At 44.8% G+C, this 19,693-nt stretch overlaps 2 protein-coding genes across 2 annotated transcripts; one reads left to right on the top strand and one right to left on the bottom strand.

Moving 5' to 3' along the window:
- Positions 1–588: 588 nt before the first annotated feature.
- NDUFB8 (NADH:ubiquinone oxidoreductase subunit B8) lies at positions 589–4,285 on the bottom strand. The gene is made up of 5 exons (XM_056494332.1): positions 4,136–4,285; positions 3,840–3,966; positions 3,164–3,263; positions 1,495–1,650; positions 589–814 (listed from the first exon to the last, which is right to left on the bottom strand). The coding sequence occupies exons 1-5, from the start codon at positions 4,233–4,235 to the stop codon at positions 722–724; spliced, it is 576 nt and encodes a 191-aa protein (XP_056350307.1). The 5' UTR covers positions 4,236–4,285; the 3' UTR covers positions 589–721.
- A 1,628-nt stretch (positions 4,286–5,913) lies between these two features.
- On the top strand, positions 5,914–14,213 carry HIF1AN (hypoxia inducible factor 1 subunit alpha inhibitor). The gene is made up of 8 exons (XM_056494331.1): positions 5,914–6,574; positions 7,556–7,806; positions 8,984–9,132; positions 10,812–10,957; positions 11,443–11,549; positions 11,940–12,003; positions 12,222–12,332; positions 13,453–14,213. Exons 1-8 carry the CDS (start codon positions 6,353–6,355, stop codon positions 13,495–13,497), a joined length of 1,095 nt encoding a protein of 364 aa, XP_056350306.1. The 5' UTR covers positions 5,914–6,352; the 3' UTR covers positions 13,498–14,213.
- Positions 14,214–19,693: the final 5,480 nt, after the last annotated feature.

Genomic DNA, 19,693 nt, shown 5'->3' with positions numbered 1-19,693 from the left:
CTCAGCTACCATTCATACCTGGGGTTGGAAGTCCTCAGAGCAGGCAGCAGCAAACAGCACTGAACGCTGCACAATGAGCGGATGGGCCTAGCCTGGCCTCAGTGCAAGTGCTACACTATCACATACACCAAGGCAGGGCTCCTATTACTGCTCTGATCACCTTCATTTCACCTGAAAACTCTTAGAGTGAGGCTCTGTGCCTCACCAGTGCTTCCTACTGGTTGTGCAAATTTCACTTGAGAGGGCATCTAGACCTAGAAGAGATCAAAGTCAACTCCCAGTAAGGGCAGACACAGCACAAGACACCCAAAGGCTGGCACTGTTTCTTCCTGTCATTTTACAGTATATAGTGACACTCCAACTCCCAGCAGGGAATGCCAAATGCCTTGGTTACATGCAGTATTTCCTACATAAACAGGCACAGGTGAGGAGTGTTTGTGCACAAAATACATAAATGACCAGCAGTCCTAGGTCTGCACTCATAACTTGGCCCCACAGATAATATCCCATTTAGAAAAATGGCAAAGGTCACTTCATTTCATTAGATATAATTCAGCCTTCTCAAACCAACAGAAGACAACTAGCACAGTAGGTGTCATTGTTATATTTCACTGCAGTTAGCAGCTGAACATTGAAGAACAAGTGTTAACATATGCCAGTGAAAACTAGAGAAGATTTCTTCCCCAGCAGAACTGACAGAAATGGAGCACTTGAACAACTTTCAGATTTCATAGTGTATCACCGGTGGTGGCTTTTTATTGGGGTCTCCTCCTTTCTCCAGATACAGGTCATTGAAGGGATACTGCTTCGGCCCCTACAAAGAGAGACAAAGAGTGACAAATTCACCACATTCATACAGCAAATTAAGGGGAAAGAGTAAAATGTCTCATCCCATCCCACCCCACCCAAATGAAGGCTTGTAATTTATGACCTAGATTTCTATTTCTTAAGTGTTTCAACTAGAATATCAGAGTATGAGAAGAATAAATTCAGTAATAGTGGGTTCCTTGCACAAATTGTTTGTTGAACAGAAACATCAAGATGGTCTTGCTTTTAATCTTAATCAACAGTTTATCTCACAGCAGGTGGATAATATATTGCAAAAGCTTCTCATGTCATCAGACACATTTTTCAAGAGCACATTTCCCAAATGATACAACTCATGAGATATAATTAACAACACAAGACAAGAGAAGAGTTAAAGTATCTCACTTGATTAAATGCACACTCAGGGAAGGACATAGTTCAAATTAGTTCCCCGTGAGCAGGGAGTGCTCACTATGAAGCTGAGCCAGAGCAGCCAGCTGATCTGTGAGCTGAGCCAGCCCAGTCAAGAGAAGGCTACATGAGGCCACAGGACATCCCTTGGCCCATCCACTGCCAGTAGCAGTTTTGCATTCACACCCATCATCATCTTCAGTAATACCATTCTCATGGGCATTGGCAATAACAATACACCTACTTTTCCTCCCTTTACCCTCAGGTTTCACTCACCACAGGCATGTAGGATGGATAGATCGCTCCAAGAACAAACATGACCAGCATTGTGCCCAGAAAGAGGAAGAAATGTTTGCTCATGGTGTGCCAGGGAACGACAGTGGGGGATGTATCAGCCCGGTTCCGAGTGTACATGTCAAAGTGCCAGTGCATCTAAAGAACAAAGGAAAACAATTGCACATTTACCAACAGTGGTCAAGCTGCTTTTCTCAAGGGAAGAGGCATATTACAGCATTCACAAAACTGCCAGAAGCTGTTTCATCTCCACCTTAAATGCAGAGATAAAGCCACAGAGGAGGTACATGTTTACCTACAGTCACAACACATTGTTGCTTACAGTAAAACTCAAAAGACTCTACATTTCATTCTATGCTTATACCACACAATATGCTTAAATATAAGACAGCAGTAGTTTTTATTTCTATGCATAATCATTCCACCTCAGCTTTGCTCCCCAGGCCCATTGGAAAGGCATGGTATAAATTGGAACCCTCATTGATGGAAGTCACATACCCAAACAGAAGTAGTGCTATTTCAAACAAAGAAGCAACTAGCTGGTTTCTCAAAAGCAGGAGAGGACCTGCAGCTGTTACTCCAGGACAAGAGCAAGGCTGGTAGCAAGCTAATGCGTGAAGTATAAATAGGGAAGTCTCAAGCATGTTCTGCACATAGACTCCTTTCACATTAACAAATGCAGAGAACTCATTAATTTGCAGCTCAAGTACTGCTTCCAGATTCCCAGCTGTAGTTCTCCCAGAGCCATATCCTGTCAAACCCAGAGCCAGAATGAGCAGAAATCAAAGCTGCCAAACAGAGGCATCTGCTGACACCTGGAATACACCAGTATAGTACTCTACACTCCTGACTGCCAACACCACGTGCAAGGGCTTGTACACTAGCCTTCCTGCAGCAAGCACTACAACACAGAATCTACATGGGGTTTTTTTTCAACATCTGCTTTTATAGTCATTACAACATGCACTTTGCTGTGGTACACGTTAAAATGCTCTAACATGGTTTTACTATGATATATTAAGCACACATACTTAGATGAACTCTTGCTTTTAGTAAAGAGACCATTAGTCAATTACCAACCTCAATAATTGCAGTCATTCACAAAAAGTCCATGCACTAAGAAAAGAACTATTCCTTTCAGGAATTTGAGGAGCATAGATTTTCAAGTTAACATAGATGACCTACCCACATTTATCTTAAGGACATGTTGCAAACTTCCTTTAGAGATAAATCCTTATTTCTAGTCTACCTCAAAAAAGCCCTAAAGTAACAAAGCAACAGTAGCTACTTCCATTGCACTAAAAGGACTTTATTCAAATGGTGGCTTCTCTGCTAAACAATTCTGAACCAGGCTCTCGTACTGAGTCTGAGCAAATGAAACTACTCCTGAAGGGAAAGTTAAGTTTCTAAAGTCTCCCTTCTTGTATGTAATTAGTTAACTGTCCTCAACACTTTGACAGTAGTTTGACAGATGGCCATAGCTTAACTTTGCTTTGAACTGACTGTCCCTGCTTGCACAGGATACACACACCTACACTGGTGATGAAATTACACAAAGGATTCAACAGAAAGCACTAATAAGAGGTGCATATTAGAATTTAGTAACAGGACCACTGGTGAGTAACTTGAGAAGTGGGACTGGTGTTCCTACCGGCTCTCCCCAGTTATGCCTCATGTCTGGCTGGTCCCACTGGTACCAGGGGTCTCTCTCGTATTGAGACTTGTCAGGGAGCATGGGATAGTCACCATACCTATGAGAAACATACAAAAGACCAAACGTAAAGAAACCTGTACTCAGATATAATTTGTAGGAGACAGTATAAGACAGGCCTAAAGAAACAGACCTAAATACTTCTTTGCTTTTATAGCTTTTATGCATATACATTTTTGAAATGCATTAAAACAACTAGCACAACAATAATTACCTTGATACCAGTCACTGTAGCAAATGGCATTACCCAAACTGGCCTTATTGGGCTCTACTAGAGGAAAGAAAACACAAGCTTAACTAAAATATGGAACCCTAGTTATCTTGGCACATGTCAAAGTATTCCCCAACATTTACACATCTCCTGAAACCTTTATTATAGACGTGGCATTCCATTTAGCCTTGAAGTTTCTCTCATGAAATCTCTCGTTTTTTATTCACACAGGCCTCTAACCCATTCCATTCCTTCCTATTTTAAAGTACTGAAGTGTCTTCACAGCTGCAAGCTCACAGTACAGCGAAGCCAGGCATTCACCAGGGACTACGAGCCTACAGCACCTCCCCACACAGCCAGGAGCTGCTGGGCCCGGCCCGCTCCCGGCTGCGGAACCACGCTCACCCGAAACCGTCGTCGGGGTAGGGCTGATAGTCCTCCACCCGCATGTTGTACTTCTTGGCAGCGGCTGCCCGCTCCTCCGGAGTCCGCGGGTACGGCCCGGGCATCATGTCCATGGACATCTCCGAGGCTGCGGGACAGCAACGCGGCAGAGTGAGCGCGGGCCCCGCCGGCGGCCACAGCCAGCCCGGGGAGGTCGCGCCGTCCTCCCGCCCCGACCCCGCAACCACCGGCCCGCCGCGCCATTCACCCCGGCCCCACTGCTGAGCCCTCGCTCCAGCCCCCGCCTCCCCGCTCACCCGCCCGCGCCCCCGAAGGTGCCGCCACAGCGGCCCGGGCCGCCCTGAGCCCGGCGGCCGCCCGGGGCCAGAGGACACCGCGGAGAGCGCCCGCCGCCATCGCCCCCAGCGCGCAGGCGCGGCAGCCGGAGGGGCGGGGCAGCTCCTCTGGGGGCGGGGCCCGAGAGGGGCGGGGCCGCCCGGGGCTGCCGCTGCTGCCCGCAGCGCCCCCGCCGGGGCGGGGATTAATCGCCGCGGGTGCTGTAATAGCGACTCGGGGTTAATGGACGGAAAAGGCATCGGTGCGATATTCTGCTCTGTATGACATCGTCTGAAGCGGGGCAGTGGGAATTTATGGCAGGAGCTGCCTTCCAGACGCGGGGAGCCTCCTGCGGAGCAGCCGGATCGATGCTCAATCGGATCGATGCCGAGCCCGGCGGTGTTATGCAAATAGCCTTCTTTGTATCAGTATCAATATTATTAAAGTCAATACCCAAATGTAATCGTCTTATCTCCATGGAGCCGGGGAAGGTGGACAGCAGAAATGGCATGTTAATTTAGCAATATAATTTTTCAAATGTAAGCAATGAATTGTTGTAAATAAAATCAATATGAGCATTAAAGGATTTTGCAGTTTACTTCATTATGTAAACTCTGTGGTAGTTGAACTCATTTTCCTTCAGTTATTCACATCAGCCATAATGGGTAATGTCTCTATAACGATTTACATTATAAACCTCTGCAGCTCAAAAACTATCACAGACAATTTGTCATTAGAGCTATTCCTTCTAATAACAACATTAATTTGGAACCTAATAATTGAAAGAAGATAGTGGTAAACCACAAATATGTATCTGAGATACAGCATGCCTGAGATAGGGGCTTTGTTGCAGATACAGAACAGGATCCTTCCACGTATCCCAAAGAAAGGCCTATTGATGTAATTTTAGGGATGGTATCTTAATTCAGCCAACTCCCTTACAAACGAGTATGCAGTGAAGTTACTCAGTTATCTAATAAGGTTATTAACTCAGAGCCCAGCCTTCCAGTGCAGAGGCTGCTGCTGTTTTCCATGGAGCAGCATTTGGTGCCTGTCCCAGCTCAGCCCACAGCGCTGTGGGGACAGCAGAGTGGGGACAGCACTGGAAGTGGGGACCTGGCTTCCCACTGACTTGGGCTCAGGCCTCACTGCAGGCTTGGCTTGTCATCAGCTACTTATTACATCAGCTCCTCACCGCTGCATATTTATCTTCTAAACTATGTCTGAGTTTTCCACAGCTGTGTTTCAAGTTTCCTAAGCACCCAAATATATCTGCAAATACACCATAAAAAATTGTTAACCGGTACAGCAGAAATGCTGTAGATTTAAAAAATGAGAAGGCATTCATTTTCCTAGAAACCAAGTATATTAATAAATTTTGGAAGGTCAAAGGGAAATTGCATTATTCTCATGAGGGCAAAGTTCTGTGCAAGCAGAACAAATCCCAGCTACTGTAAGATGAAAACCACTACATGCCAGAGACCAAAATTTTCTCCAGAGCTGACACCTAATCTGGCATACATTCTTGGGAAATAGCGATCATCATTCTCTCTGTTTGCAGATCAAAAGCCAAATGTAGACTTTGTCTCACATAATAAACATACAATAAGGAAATAAATCAACAGCTCCAGCTTCAGTCACACTTCATGAAATCCTGCTGAAATGATGTAGCTGCCAGCACAGGCTGGGTGTTAGTTACACCAGGCAGTGCTACTTTTTTTTTTTTTTTTTTTTTGTAGCAAGCGTTAATTACCCTGCCCGTTTCCAGGCGCAGTGCGTTCATTTCGCGCGGGCAGAGTGGGGCAGCGCTGTTTCCCTCAGGGCAGTGGAAATGCCGAGCCGCAGCTCCGCCGCCTTTGAGGGGAAGATCTGCCGGCTGAACGCAGGCGGGGCCCGGCGGCGAGCCTGCTGAGACGATCCGATCCGTTCTTTCTGTTTCCTGCAGCGGGTCTTCCGCTGCCTGTGCTCCCAGCTCCCAGGGCCGTCCGAGAGCCTCGGGCAGGGGCAGCGGGCGAAGGGCAGCGGAGCCCCTGCAGCCTCCGCCCGCGCGGGGGCGCTGCCGCTGCCGCCGCCGCCGCCCCGTCCCTCCGTCTCTATGGTTCTCTGCCCCCGCCTTCGCCCTCCGCTTCCGGCGTTGCCATGGGTGCGCAGCTTCCGCTTCCGGCTTCCTTGGTACGGGCTCTCCGCTGGAGGCGGCGATGGCGGCGGCCTCGTCGTCCTCCTCCTCTTCTTCTTCTTCCTCCTCTTCCTCTTCCTCCTGCTCCTCTTCGGCGGCGGCCGCAGGCTGCCGGGAGGGCCCGGCGGTGGCGGCAGGGCCGGGCTGGAGCGACTCCCAGTTCCGCCGCTACTCCTTCGAGACGCGGCCCATCCCGCGGCTCAGCCACAGCGACCCCCGCGCCGAGGAGCTCATCGAGAACGAGGTGAGGGGTGTCCGGGGCGCAGACACCTCCTCATGCCGGCCCTGTCTGTCCAGGGTGCCGCGCGGGCTCCATTTTAGCCGCTGTCCCGCTCCTCTCTGCTGTAGTTGACATTTTTCTTCGGTGCTACAGTGTTGAGTTGTGAAATTCGCAGGAAACGTTTGTTTTAAGCCCTTTGTTTTCGGGATGGAAGTTTTGGCAACGTTGTGTAAAGCTCTGGGCACATATTGATTGTTTTTTAAGTGCGAGCGACCACAGATGTAAAGCTTCCCTTGCAGTTGTGGCTCTTGTATTGGTTCTGTATCAGCTCAGTCTCATTTTGATAGGTTTGATAGCTGGGTTTTTTAAGGAAAGTCTGCAAGAAGGGAAGTTGTTTATGCACAGCTTGGCAACAGCACTGCCTTGCTTAGGTTGTTTACTACCGGTAGGTGAGGAGATAGGTGATGTCCTTTGTCATCCTTTTGTAATGGTTTGTTTTTTGCTTTTTGGTTGTTTTTTTTTTTTGCTGTAGAAGAGACGGTCAGTATTTGTATGGCTGGTTATTTTAAGTCTTCTGAGAAAAGAGATGAGTTTTGTTTCTGAATTCAGAGGGATCTTTTTGCTGGCATTTACCCCTGCACAGTTGGGTAGCTGGAAGTGACCAGCCAGAATCTACTGTGTCTCCTGGCTACGTGGCAGGACCAAGCAGGCTCAGAAGTGTTGCCAGCTGGTGTTTGTTTAACCTCACTGAGAGAGATTGGCTGAGTAGATAGTGCAGTCTGTCCCACTGCTACCAGGAGCTTACTGCAACCCCAGGCCACCACTTTCTTAAACCTTCCTATTGTGTCTGGCTTGGTTTTCTCCCCAGAACAAGGTGTGTGATTACTTCAAATGCCTTTTCCAATTCCCCATTTTGAAAGGGAGTTTTTGTGGGTGCAGTAATAAATGTGTTCCTTCTTAAGTTCAAGAGGTCTTTGAATCAATGAACTTCCTGTTTCTCTCCAGGAGCCAGTGGTGCTGACAGATACGAATCTGGTTTATCCTGCTCTGAAATGGGACCTGGACTACCTCCAGGAAAACATTGGCAATGGGGACTTCTCAGTGTATAGTGCCAGCACACACAAGTTTTTGTACTACGATGAGAAGAAAATGGCCAATTTTAAGAACTTCAAACCCAAGTCAAGTAGGGAAGAAATGAAGTTTTCTGAGTTTGTGGACAGACTCAAAGAAATACAACAAAAAGGGGGTGCTGAGAGGTAAGTGATGTGGATTGTGGAGGTTTCTCTGTTTCTTCAGACCTAAGTAGGAGCTAAGTTTCTTTTCAGTGGATGTTGATGATTAAAGTGTCTTGGACTTCTTGTTTGTTTCATTTTAATAATCCTGCTTTTCCTGCAGGGTTTCTAGTTGACAGTAGCCTTGTTACCTTGTTAGAAAAGTCATACCAAACAAACTATTCACACTGGCTGTGGGAATTTATTTATTTATTTCCTCCTCTGTGTGAGGCAGAGCTTGTGTAGAGAAAGAATTAAGCTTCACTTTTTTTTGGCAGACTGTATTGGTAGGGAAGCTTGTTGTCTCATGAAAAGGTACTGGCTATGGCATTCAGGCTTTCCCACAGAATCCCAGGGCAGCTCTTTGGGAAATACAAGGCTGGGTTGTGCACGTGCTGTGTACTGGTGGTGATGGCCTGTGCCACTAACAGAGCTGTAAGTTACTGAGAGGAGCTTCAAGTGGACATGGAATATAACTGTCAGCAGCTGTACTCAAACCCCTAGTGTTTTCAGTCACAGCCCTCTAAAAGAACTTACAGATGCTTAATTTTGTCTTAATTGCAAGCAACACTGTACCCATGCCCATTTGTCATCTGTGGCTTTTTCCAAGAGAGAAGGCAGTCTTTGCTCTTAAAAATGCATTTTCTTCCAACATTGCAGACAGCAGTCTGTAATGATTGTTGCTTGATTCCTCTGATCCTCTATGTCTAAATATAAACATAGCTTTAAGTAACCTGATACTGCAATGTACAGGCTCTCCTGAGCCCTCTTCTCTCATGCAGTTCTGCTAGGGGAGGTAACTGATATTGTGGGTGAAATAGAGGGGCAGCATTCATCTAGGGATTAGACGTGAACATATTTATTAATGGCCAGTCTGTTTAGAGTTTCTCTTCTTGCCCTGTGAGAGGGTTGCTTTTCCTTAAAATTGTTTTTCCCTTGTAATTGTTTAAGTTGAACTGAGATCTGTTGTCTTCCGTACTGGGAAATCTTACAGCAGAGTTTGGGGACTTTTGAAATTATTTCCTTCCACAGGTGGTCAAGCTGTGTACTGATAAAACAGAATCTCTGGGAACTACTTCTCTGTTTCTGAAGAGACAGAGTGTGTCTGTGTTCATGACAAAGCTTAATACTTGATTTCTGCTTTCTCTCTTGGACAATTCAGGCTATATCTACAGCAAACACTGAATGACACAGTTGGAAGGAAGATTGTGGTGGATTTCCTTGGCTTCAACTGGAACTGGATTAATAAGCAGCAAGGGAAACGTGGCTGGGGTCAACTGACTTCTAACTTGCTTCTTATTGGCATGGAAGGTAAATAGGTTCCTCAGATTGGAGGAGAAAGGGAGAAGATTGCATCAGCAGTTCTGTATTTCTGTTCTAGAAGGTCTTTCAAAAGGCTTTTCCCCTAGTTTCTGTGTGTTCCTTCAGAGAAGGTAGTTTAAAGCAGTGAGTTGGGAGGAGACTGCTGTTACACCTTGACTTGGGTTATAAAGAGGGAACAAGGAAATGAATAGTCTATATTTTGCTAGGAATGTACTGTGAATGCCTGAATATAATATGCTCATGGAAAAGCTCTGTGTGGTGCTGGTGAGACTGTGTTTCTAGTAACTGCTAATCACATCCTGGGATCTGTTTACTGCTTGCATGCTTCAGGTGCTCTAGATTCAAAAAGCTCGAAGCCTGCAGATTCAAAATGCAGAAAGGTTTGCAAGTTGAACAGTTTTGGACTTCTGGGCTTTTCTGAGTATGTCCAGTATCTGCCCAGGAGTAAATCTGATTATTTTGTGAAGTCTTTTTTCTTATTTGGACTGGTACACTATGAGGAGGAATTGTCTTTTGATTAAGACCTGATTTTTTTTTTTTTTTTTCATTAAAGGCTAGAGGACAGACTTGAAGATGGGTAAATTCAAAAAGTATCTAGATAGAATAGAATTCCAAATCTATGTAGAGGCTGACTTAGAGGCAGGTGCCTTAGAAGACAGAGGTACCACTAGGCTGTTGACAAGAAGGACATTCTTTTAGAAAGTAATCTCAATTACTGGACAAGAAATTCACACCATTCTGTGAAGTGGGAGGGCCTATAATCAATGTGGCCAACATAACCAATTATAATTGTTCAATTACACAACTTGGATGGTTTTTTCCCCCTTGCACCAAGTCATACTCAACCTACAGTAGTTCGTCTTTTCCACTTGTTTTACTAGCTGAGAGAACATAATATAAAATCAGTGGACCAACACTTCCTTGCAAGCCATATAATTGCTAAAATCCTATTAACAGGTAAACCAAATTATTAACCAAAGCATTGTCCTGAACCAGCATGTGCTGAAAAAAGGAATGTCTTTAGAGCAGCATATGATCTATTTAATGAAGTTACAGGGTTAACTATCATCTTAATTCTTGCAGACCAAGAGAGTAATATCTGAATTGGCAAAGAGCTGAAAAACAGTTGTGAGGGGTACAAAACACCCCACTGTATTTAAAGATTTGATTAAATTTAAAATCTAGTGGCAACAGTCAAGCACTGTTAATCAGACTTGAGCAGGTGCTGTTGGGAGCTCCAGTGAAAGAGATTGTTTACTTGTTTTCTTGCAAAACTTCTAGGACTTTTTTTCAAATCCAACCATTGAACTCCTTTTCTCTAGACTAATAATCTTTGACAGTCTGTTCTACAACTTGTGATTTAAATGAAGTGTTTTATGAAAAAGCTTCCCATCAACATTCAGCATCTGTTGTTCATTGAAACAAGCTGGAAATCTTAATCCTGTAGAGCATAAGTTGCTGAGTAGGGATTTAGAATGGAAATTAAGTGGAGTAGCAACTGCTCAATAAAGGCTGACTAATAGAGTGATCAGTTTGTAACATTCCTGTTGTCATTCTCCTTGTTTGGTTTCTGAATATGTGGGAGTATATTTCCCTTTATCAAGAAATATAACTTGCTTCTATGTCATACCTGTACATGAGAGTGTCTTGATTATCTTTTTGTGTAGGGAACGTGACACCAGCTCATTATGACGAGCAACAGAACTTCTTTGCTCAGATTAAGGGTTACAAGAGGTGTATCCTGTTTCCTCCTGATCAGTTCGAATGCCTCTATCCTTATCCCGTGCATCATCCGTGCGACAGACAAAGCCAGGTGAGAGTAGCAGATCTGTTCTCTACTCCATGCCAAAAGTGGGCATTTGTAAAGATGCTAGGTGGGAGGAAGCTGTACTGGAGTTAAAGCTGCAAAACACTTGCTGAGGTTTTGCAAAATATCTGTTCAGATTTGTTAAGTGATGAATGCATTGGTGGAAGGACCGGTGGTTTTCTGTTTGTGTCTGGTCCCAGCTCACAAGTGCTAGGGCTATAAAAACTTTACTGATAGCACAATAGGACTGCAGTTACTATCTTCTCTGTTCTGTTCCCTTGGTCATATACAGATTTGCTAACAGACAAATTGCAAGATTCCTTCTATATGGTACTTGGAGGGTACTGCAGGACTTCACAATGAAGTTAAGTTACAAATGGGAATATAAAAGCCATGTAGGGAAGACTAGGATGATTTGACACTGAGAGCCAATAATGAGGGCTGTGATTGCAGGAAGTTCTTCTGAGTTTCTTAATGTTTTCTTCTATTAGGTGGACTTTGACAATCCTGACTATGAGAAGTTTCCGAACTTCCGGAACGTGGTTGGCTATGAGACGGTGGTGGGTCCTGGGGATGTGCTGTACATACCTATGTACTGGTAAGAAGGATGGCAGGACTGCACTGTGATAAAAACCAGAGGTTTAAGATGTTTTCTACTTAGTGTTGCTTTGGCTTCCAAGAGTATTTTGTTTTTACTTCTGCAGCAACTGTGGTATATTCTGTGATATCTTGGGCCAATATGCTTCTAATTCCTGTCTGTTGGATAGAAATAGTGATTCTCTCTGACACCACATTAATTGTATGTGTATACACTAACACATGTGAGAAATAAATTTAAATAAGGAGAGCTTTCCAGAAGTTTTGAGGTCTTGATGCAGGAGGTTTACAGCAAGGCTTGTCTAGTACTGTCTGAAGTCATCAACCAAGGTATTTCAGTATAAGCTACAGCAATAGTTTCTTTTCTTTTTTTTATGTGATTTCCATGCAGGTGGCACCACATTGAGTCTCTCCTGAATGGGGGGATTACCATCACTGTGAACTTCTGGTACAAGGTGAGTACAAGAGCAGCTTGCATAGTTCAATCCCAGAGGATTTTTTTCAGGTAGAAATGTATTGTCAATATGAGAACTTCATGGCACCGAGTCCTTTGCTTCTGGAAGCTACTTTTTCCTCTTCAGAGTTGTGTGTGTGAAGAACTGGGTGACTGGGGGAAGGTGGAATAAGCTGCCAATACAGGAAGCATGCAAATGAGCTATTTTTGATATTTCAGGGTGCCCCAACCCCAAAGAGAATTGAGTATCCATTAAAGGCTCATCAGAAAGTGGCGATAATGAGGAACATTGAGAAGATGCTGGGAGAAGCCTTAGGAAATCCACAAGAGGTATGGAAAAGAACCATGTGGTCACTGCTGTTGAAATCATTAGGGCACAATGCAAAACTTGAGATGACAGCTCCTTGGCTCTCTAGGTGCCAGAGTGAGGGTGGGAGAAAGCAGGATTGCTCTTTTGCTGGTTCTTCCTGCAGCCTTCAGAAGGTCATTTGCTAACAAAAAGGCAAGCTCTTAAAATTATATTTCTGGAAAGGATGACTACAAACAATGAAGTAGTTGCTCTTGTATGTGGAAAAAAGGGTATTTTGACTTTGGGAACTTCCATAACAGTTGTTCCCAAACTCTCCTTAGCCTTCTGTGCAGCAATGCCCGTTATTTGCAAAAAAAATTGAACTGTTTTACCTGTTGAATCCAAGTCTCTTAAATAACAGAAATCTTCTGTTAAATCATGTGCTTCATCTTTAACATGTGTCTTGCTCATCTTGGAATGCTTTGTAACTTAACCATCTGGTATATTAAAAAAAAAAAGAAAACAAACCTGAGGAACTAAGTCTAAAAAGACTGAGGTACTAAGAGTATACCTTTCAATATCTAATCATTTGAAAGTGGAAATGTTTTCATGGTCTGTAATCCTTACCACTGTGCAGAAACTCCTCTTTAGCCTCTTTCCCTGAGATTATTTTACTGTCATAGCATTCTGAGCTTCCCTCTGTGATAAGGCCGTGCTGAGATGTGGGAGTGGTCTTGGCTGAAAAAAAAAAAACCTTAGCAAAATCATCAGTCATAGCCCCCCTTTTTACTGACCCCAGGGATCAGAGAGAATTCAGTGAGTGAGAATGTTCCTTCTCTTCCCTGAAAAATGCAACCTGTGATGACTATTGACTCCCTTTAATAGCATCTCAGATGTTGGATAGGAAGTGAAAATATTTCAGGCATGTTTCCACTCTGGATCGTGTGTTTTGGTGTCACCTGAAGTCAGGTGTTGACAGAGGACCCTGCAGTTTTGGTAGGGTGTTTTAAGAGTGTGTTCGTGGGTACCCCAGTGTTTTTCTAGGAAATTCTTTGAAAGTGACTAGGTGTATCTTGGGCTCTGTGATGCAGAGGAAGCAGGCTCTGCACTGCCATTTCTGTGTAACTGTCCTGGCTAATGACCTGTTTTTGCTTTGAACAGGTGGGTCCCTTGTTGAATATGATGATTAAGGGCCGGTATGACTAATGCCTGGTGCCCCTGGTGGATGTTGGAGCTGCTTTGTTCACAAGCAATGGAAGATACTGAGCGCTAGTATTGCACGCAGCACTTAACAGACTGATGGGTTTCCTGGCCTATCCTGGCCCCACTACAGTAAAGGGGCTACTGGAACTGCAAAACCATTAGTACCCTATTCATCCTCCACTCTCATCTAACTGAACCTCCCAAGAAAGAGTCTGCACTTATTGGAAGCTGGATTCATGCTCACTAACTTGTTTATTTTCTTCCCTCTGCCCTGTTTGCCACAACAAGGAGCATGGCTTCTGGCACTTGGATGTGTAACTTCAGGATTTTCAGGCATATGAAGAAGAGCTTGGAGGATAACCAGGAGCAATATTGTTTCCTCAGCCACATGGGGTTTGGACCTCCTGGCTGGGTTTGTTTGTTGGTGCTGGCAGTGGATATAAGGTGGGAAATAGGTTTCACAGTCCTCTGTTGTTAGAGGACCTGTCCCTGCTCAACTCTGGAACCTTTTTGTACTAATGGAAATGAACATGTGAGATGGCCTCTGTGTGTTGAGCAACTGGACAAATGATTCAGTTACTTCAACCTAAGACACCTACACTTTGGATGTAGTACAGGGTAGAGGTCAGAACCAAGTTATCTTGCATGTGAGCACCAAATCCTATGCTCTTCAAATAACATCTGTCTTGTATGAGTCTAGATAAATCTCCTTTCTGACAGCTTTTTCTGGGGAGTGAAGGTTTTTCTCCTGCTCTTCTGAAGCTGCAGTATGGTTAAAAGGGGATGTAGCATTATGAAGGGAGATGCATAAATGCCAGGGCACTCTCCAAGTCTTGAATGATTAAGCCACATTTTAAAATTAAATTTCCAAGAGATGCTGAGCTCAGCTGTCAAAAAGCAGTGTCAGATAGGTACAGAGCCTCACTTCTCCCCACCAGGGATGCTGGCTTCTCAGACCAACACAGGAAAGTGCCCTTTTTACTGAAACTGCAAGAACTCAAGTGTGTGTGGCTGCGCACAGGTGCGCATATTTGTGTGATTTTTGTGTGGCTCCTGTCCATCAGTTAAATCCATGCCAGTGTGTGGTTCTCTTCCTTGTACAGTCACGTGAAAGAGTTCAGGGCTTTTTGTTTAAATGTGATTAAGTTTATCTTGATCTTTTTTGTGTTCTGGGACTTGATATGGCAGACTGGGAAGTGACAAGACCAGAGCACAGGAACCAGATAAGCCTCTGTTTGAGTCCTCAGTAATCACTCTGTAAAATCACTTTGCTTTCCTCCTTCTCCTCTTCCATGCAGAAGCCTTAGGCTCTTGTGGAAGCTGGCTTTTTTATTCCCTGAGGTGTGCTGCACTGCTGTCCCTAGTTTGGGGGTGGTGCAAAGGTCTTGTATTTTTTATGCGGTTGTGGTGGGGTCCCAAGAGCTAGAGGTAGGAGAAGCTATTTCATAGCCCACATGTCTCATCCCAGAAAGTGTAGAATTTGTTTTGTTGAGACTTCCCAGTGTTTTCCCTATTGTGCTGGGCTTGTTCTGATGTGGGTTCTGATAAAAGTGTAACAGGCTACTTGAGAAAGGCTCCATCTTTGGTCTCAGGTCCCATCTTTTCCTGGGACAGCTCATGCACCATTTACAGTGGGCTTGTCTTTCACAAAAGTGAAAGGCTTCTCATACAGGAGGTCCTGAGGCAAGTTTTCTGGCTACTTTACTGGTCAGAATAAATGAAGTTTAATTGGCAGCTACAGGGTCCTTGTTCAAGAAAGTGTCACTGAGTAGTCTGACTGCCATGTTGCAGACTCTCCAGACCTGTGGTTAGATCCAGACGAAGGTCACTCAGCTGGATGCTTATCAATGTTCTCAACCTTCGGACAACTGGGGAAGAAGCTTCTTTCTGGCCAAAAGCAAGACCTTCCCAGGAATCTTGGGCACATGCCCTTTGTTGAAAGATGCTCAAATTGAATCCCATTTCTGTGCTATTTATTCAGCACATGGTAGTATTCAGTACTGCCTGTTAAACACCATCAACTCTTGAAGCTCAGGGTGGGAGTTCATATCCCATGTGGAGAGAGAATGGTACTTACAGAATTTTTAGGATCCTTTTTTTTTTTCCTTTTATTTGCCAAAGGTCTAACTTTTAAAGTGTCTGAACAGGTTTTGCTGCACTTGATTTTGTGAAAGCTCATTTACAATGCACTGATGGACTGACTCCCCTCCCCTTCCCTTTTCACCTTGTGCTTTCAATGCCCCTTGCCATGGTATTGGGAAGCTGTGTGTTCTCTGCTAGGGGTGTGTGTGCAGGGGGTGGGGTGTGACAAACACATGGTACCTTCTGAAGTGTAGTTCTTAAATACAACCAATGTTGAACAACAGAATGGTGTGGCTTTTATTTTGTGAGTGACTGTGTAGAAGAGCTCTAGAAGGATATGTGCATATAAAGCTAACTTTCAGTCTGACAACTCCACTTGTGTTCCTTGCTGCTGAAGACTAGGTCTCTAGAACAGCCTTCAAAACAGCAATACCAATTGCATTATTATGTGCCTTCACAACTTTCTCCATTCTACTTCCATAAGCCTAAAAGGAAAGCTGGAAGTAAGATAGTGTCCTTGTACCCTGTCAATAAGAAGTGTTAGTGGGAAGGGAAAAATTCCCCTCCTTGCTGACCTGAATGGTGTCACCATACTCTGGTCACTGACTGGATGTCAGAGCAAACTACACAAGCAGGCCTAATGAACTTGATTAATTGTCATGGAGATTTTGGGGGGAAGCTTCCTGTGTGTGCCTGTGCTATATGTTAGCAGCCTTGGGAGATGGAGTCCTCTCCACCTAGTAAACATAAGTTATTTTATGGTCATATTAATTCTACAGCAATCTTGAAATCTAACCATTGGTGAAATGTTGAATGAATGTTGAACAAATTCTGAACAAATGGCTAAGAGGCAGTAAAACAGGGAAGAGTTGAATAGTTGGTGAGGGATGTTGGGGTGGTGGGAGAGAGAGATGCCTCAGCCTGAGCTACCCCAAGTAGCCTCACACCCTTCTCTCCTCACAACCGTAGGGGACAGGGTGAATGTGAAGGGAGTAGGAAAGCCAAGTGCAGGAAGTCTGACTGCAGGTGCTCAGCCTTCCCTGCTGTCCCTGCTGGGATCATCTCTGAATACCCTTGCTTCTGTTCCACTGAATTTTGTGATCTGCTACGACCTGTCTGATCCTTTCTGCTCTGCACTTGGCTCTTGGATAATGTACAGGTGGCATCACAAAGCTTAGAAATGTTTAGGCTGTGCAAAAAGCAGAGGAAACTGAGGGATGAGAACTGTGTTTGAAAATTAGGTCAGAGGCCAAGATTTTTCACTTGTACTTTTTTTCTTGTTTTCTTTTATTAACTTAGATCTCTTAAGACCTTTCTTTCTTTTTTTTCCTCCTCATTTCCCTCTTCCTTAAAAAATGGGATTCTTCTGAGGAGAAGTCTTAATCCTTGTAAATCATAGGTGCAGGATCTTCCCCGTGTAAAGAGAAGTGCGTGGGTTTTTGAACTGATCTGATCCCCTTGTTCACCCTCTTGTTGATCAGGGTCATGCTCAGCTTAGGGAAATTTAGAGTGATAAATCAGGTCCAAGGCCAAGCCAAGAGGTGAGGATCAGGCCTGGGTTGAGGAGGTATCAGACACAGCTGCAGTGCAGGGGCAGTGTAACTCAGCTGGGGGGCAAGGGTCACCCTTGGCATCAAAGCAGCTCTTAAGAGAGGGGCAGGCCTGGGCAGAGAATTCTTTTGTTTACAAGGGCTCATATCAATGACCTTGAACACAGCCAACTGTGCTTTAAAGCCCTAGCATGGGGTTAGTGCTCTCAGGGTCTCAGCAATCTCCTGGCAGGCCTTTGTTAATGCATGGTCTCAGCCCTGGAAGCAGAGAAGCAACTGCAGCCGAGATACTGCCTTTGCTCATAGATTTTTACACTTAGAGAAATGCATTTCTGCCTCGTGTGTGAGAAGCTTCCTCGCACTCTTGCTTCTGGTCTTCATCTTCTGTTCCTGTTTTGGAACAGAAAGCATCTCTCCCATCAATGTCCTTGGAAGCCCTGGAGCCACCATCTTCCCTGGGTACTTCTCTGCCTTGGTGCTGCCTAGAAGGAAAGGGAAAGATGCTGTTACTGTGACAAACACATGCAAAGTAAGTTCTAATTACTGCCTGGAAAAGTCAAATATTTGTTGCAAGCAGAGGACTAATTGTGGGGGGAGGGAGCGGAAGTGGAGGCTCTTGGAGTGCAAGTGGAACAGATGCCCGGACGCCTTGGGGAAACGCAGCTTTCCTCTACAAATCAGAGCTTTAAATTACAAGGCTTTTACCAACGAGAACAGTTGTGGGAAGTCGTCTGCTCTCATTTGCGTAATGGCTTCTGTCACTGGTGATTAGACACAGGATGAAGGAAAAGAAATTTGACAATTAGGAATGAGCGATCATTAATCAGAATCTTTGTTAGAAGGAGGGAAGGGGGGGAGAATATCCCACAAACAATGGAGGCAGCCACTAGAGCCACAGTGAAGTCCACAAGATGCATAACTAAGTGCTCCTGTTGCTCCACAGAGCCATCTCTGCCTAGGTACAGAGCTGCAAAGAGGGTTTTTGTCTGGCTTGGAAAGCTTGGGGAGGAAGGCAGCATGGCAAATCCTTCCAGTCCTGCTCAGTGAGTCTCAGATACCTAGTTAGTAAGGGATAGAACATGTATGGGAGACCAGTCCTTTCCCTGCTGACACCTTGTGCTTCCATCTCAGCCTGGCCATAAATTGACAGCAAGAAACACAGAAACAACATCTTAAATTTTCTGTCTCCTTTCTCCACATCTTGCATGCACTTTGTGGTGTGGAAGAGAGCAGGCAGGGGCCTTGACTGGCATGCAGGAAGCTTAGGATAGGCAACATGAAAGCAGTTTCAGGCTCTTTTCCTAATAACGTCATTTTCTACAAGTGAGGAGGAACCTGATGGACTGCATGACACGTAAAGAAAAGAAGGCAGTGTTGACTTCTCTGTCTGTCATTTGCTGTCTTACCTCATCATCCAGTCATGTACAATCCACTATCTGCATATGCTTGAGTTTTGTGGGCTTGATCAAATTATCATACATGTGAAAACTATGTTACCTCTTTTTCCTACAGCTGTCATTCATGGTCTTGCCAGGTTAAACATTTTGATATAGTTTGCATGAAGAAGCATTGCCTTTGCTTAAATCAACAGCTCTAACCTGGGAGGGGGCATGACAGACCATTTTCAGGGCATACGATTTGGTTGGTTCATCTTAAGCTTACTGGATCCATTGATTTCAGTGGCAGCTCCTGTCTTTGCAAGGCTGGGTCATTTACTTGAGGTGAAGGTCTCCATCAGGGTGATTATTCTTTCTGTGACTGGAAATCAAAGCAGATACAAAGGGGAGAGCTAAAGCCATGTTGTCTCATTCCCAGTTGGCTCTGAGCTCAGACAAATGACAGCAGCTTGGATTTTCAGCCTCTTCCCGTGGCTAGTGTTCACCACAGGAACTCAGGTGAAAGAGAAAAAAGATCTCAGGACAAAATCTAACAGGGCTTTTCATCCAGAGCTCATCATGACAGAAGTTAGGAGAATCACTGATCACATTGCTTAGGATGGGGAGATATGTCAGGTAGTGGGTGACTTTTATTCCCTCTCAAACACAAGAGGAAGGCTGCTTCTCCTTCACAGCAGCATTTAAAATGCATGTTTACATTTGAAGGAGTGCACCTCATGCTTTTTGTAGAGGAGGAAGGTAGGTTGTGGTGTAGTAGGTAATGGGGTCAGGATTCACTGCACAAACTTGCAACCCTGAGCAATCCCAGACTTTGACATGGCAGGGCATTGCCCTTGCTGAGGAAATGTCACTGTACTGGATGGAACACATGTGTGACTTTTGTCTCAGTGTCAGCTGTGGGTTTGTTGTTTGTTTTTTTTTTTTCCTGAACAGTCAGGATTTGCTATTGAATGCCTTGATAGGTAGTACCTCTGAATATGACTTAACCTCTTGGGAAGCCAGGAAGGAAGGTTCTCCTGTGTGTAGGTAATCTGTGTTACAAGATGTGCTGCATGCTCTGTGCCCCTTGAGCAGCTTAAGCACTGCTGGCCTCATGCAGAGAGCTGTGTGAGGGCTCGAGCTGAGCTGAAAGCAGCTAAAGGGGTGAGGTCAAATCATTTGCTTCTATAA

This window comes from Oenanthe melanoleuca, chromosome 6, assembly GCF_029582105.1.
Source record: "Oenanthe melanoleuca isolate GR-GAL-2019-014 chromosome 6, OMel1.0, whole genome shotgun sequence".
Taxonomy (NCBI): Eukaryota; Metazoa; Chordata; class Aves; order Passeriformes; family Muscicapidae; genus Oenanthe; species Oenanthe melanoleuca.
This window is presented reverse-complemented; position numbering and strand designations above follow the sequence as displayed.

Coding starts and splice junctions, on each gene's coding strand:
- NDUFB8 (XM_056494332.1), bottom strand. CDS start 4,235: ATGGCGGCGGGCGCTCTCCGCGGTGTCCTCTGGCCCCGGGCGGCCGCC. Junction 3,264..3,839: donor TACCCCGACGACGGTTTCGG/GTGAGCGTGGTT, acceptor TGTTTCTCATAG/GTATGGTGACTATCCCATGC. Junction 815..1,494: donor ATCCATCCTACATGCCTGTG/GTGAGTGAAACC, acceptor CTCTCTTTGTAG/GGGCCGAAGCAGTATCCCTT.
- HIF1AN (XM_056494331.1), top strand. CDS start 6,353: ATGGCGGCGGCCTCGTCGTCCTCCTCCTCTTCTTCTTCTTCCTCCTCT. Junction 6,575..7,555: donor AGGAGCTCATCGAGAACGAG/GTGAGGGGTGTC, acceptor GTTTCTCTCCAG/GAGCCAGTGGTGCTGACAGA. Junction 7,807..8,983: donor CAAAAAGGGGGTGCTGAGAG/GTAAGTGATGTG, acceptor TGGACAATTCAG/GCTATATCTACAGCAAACAC.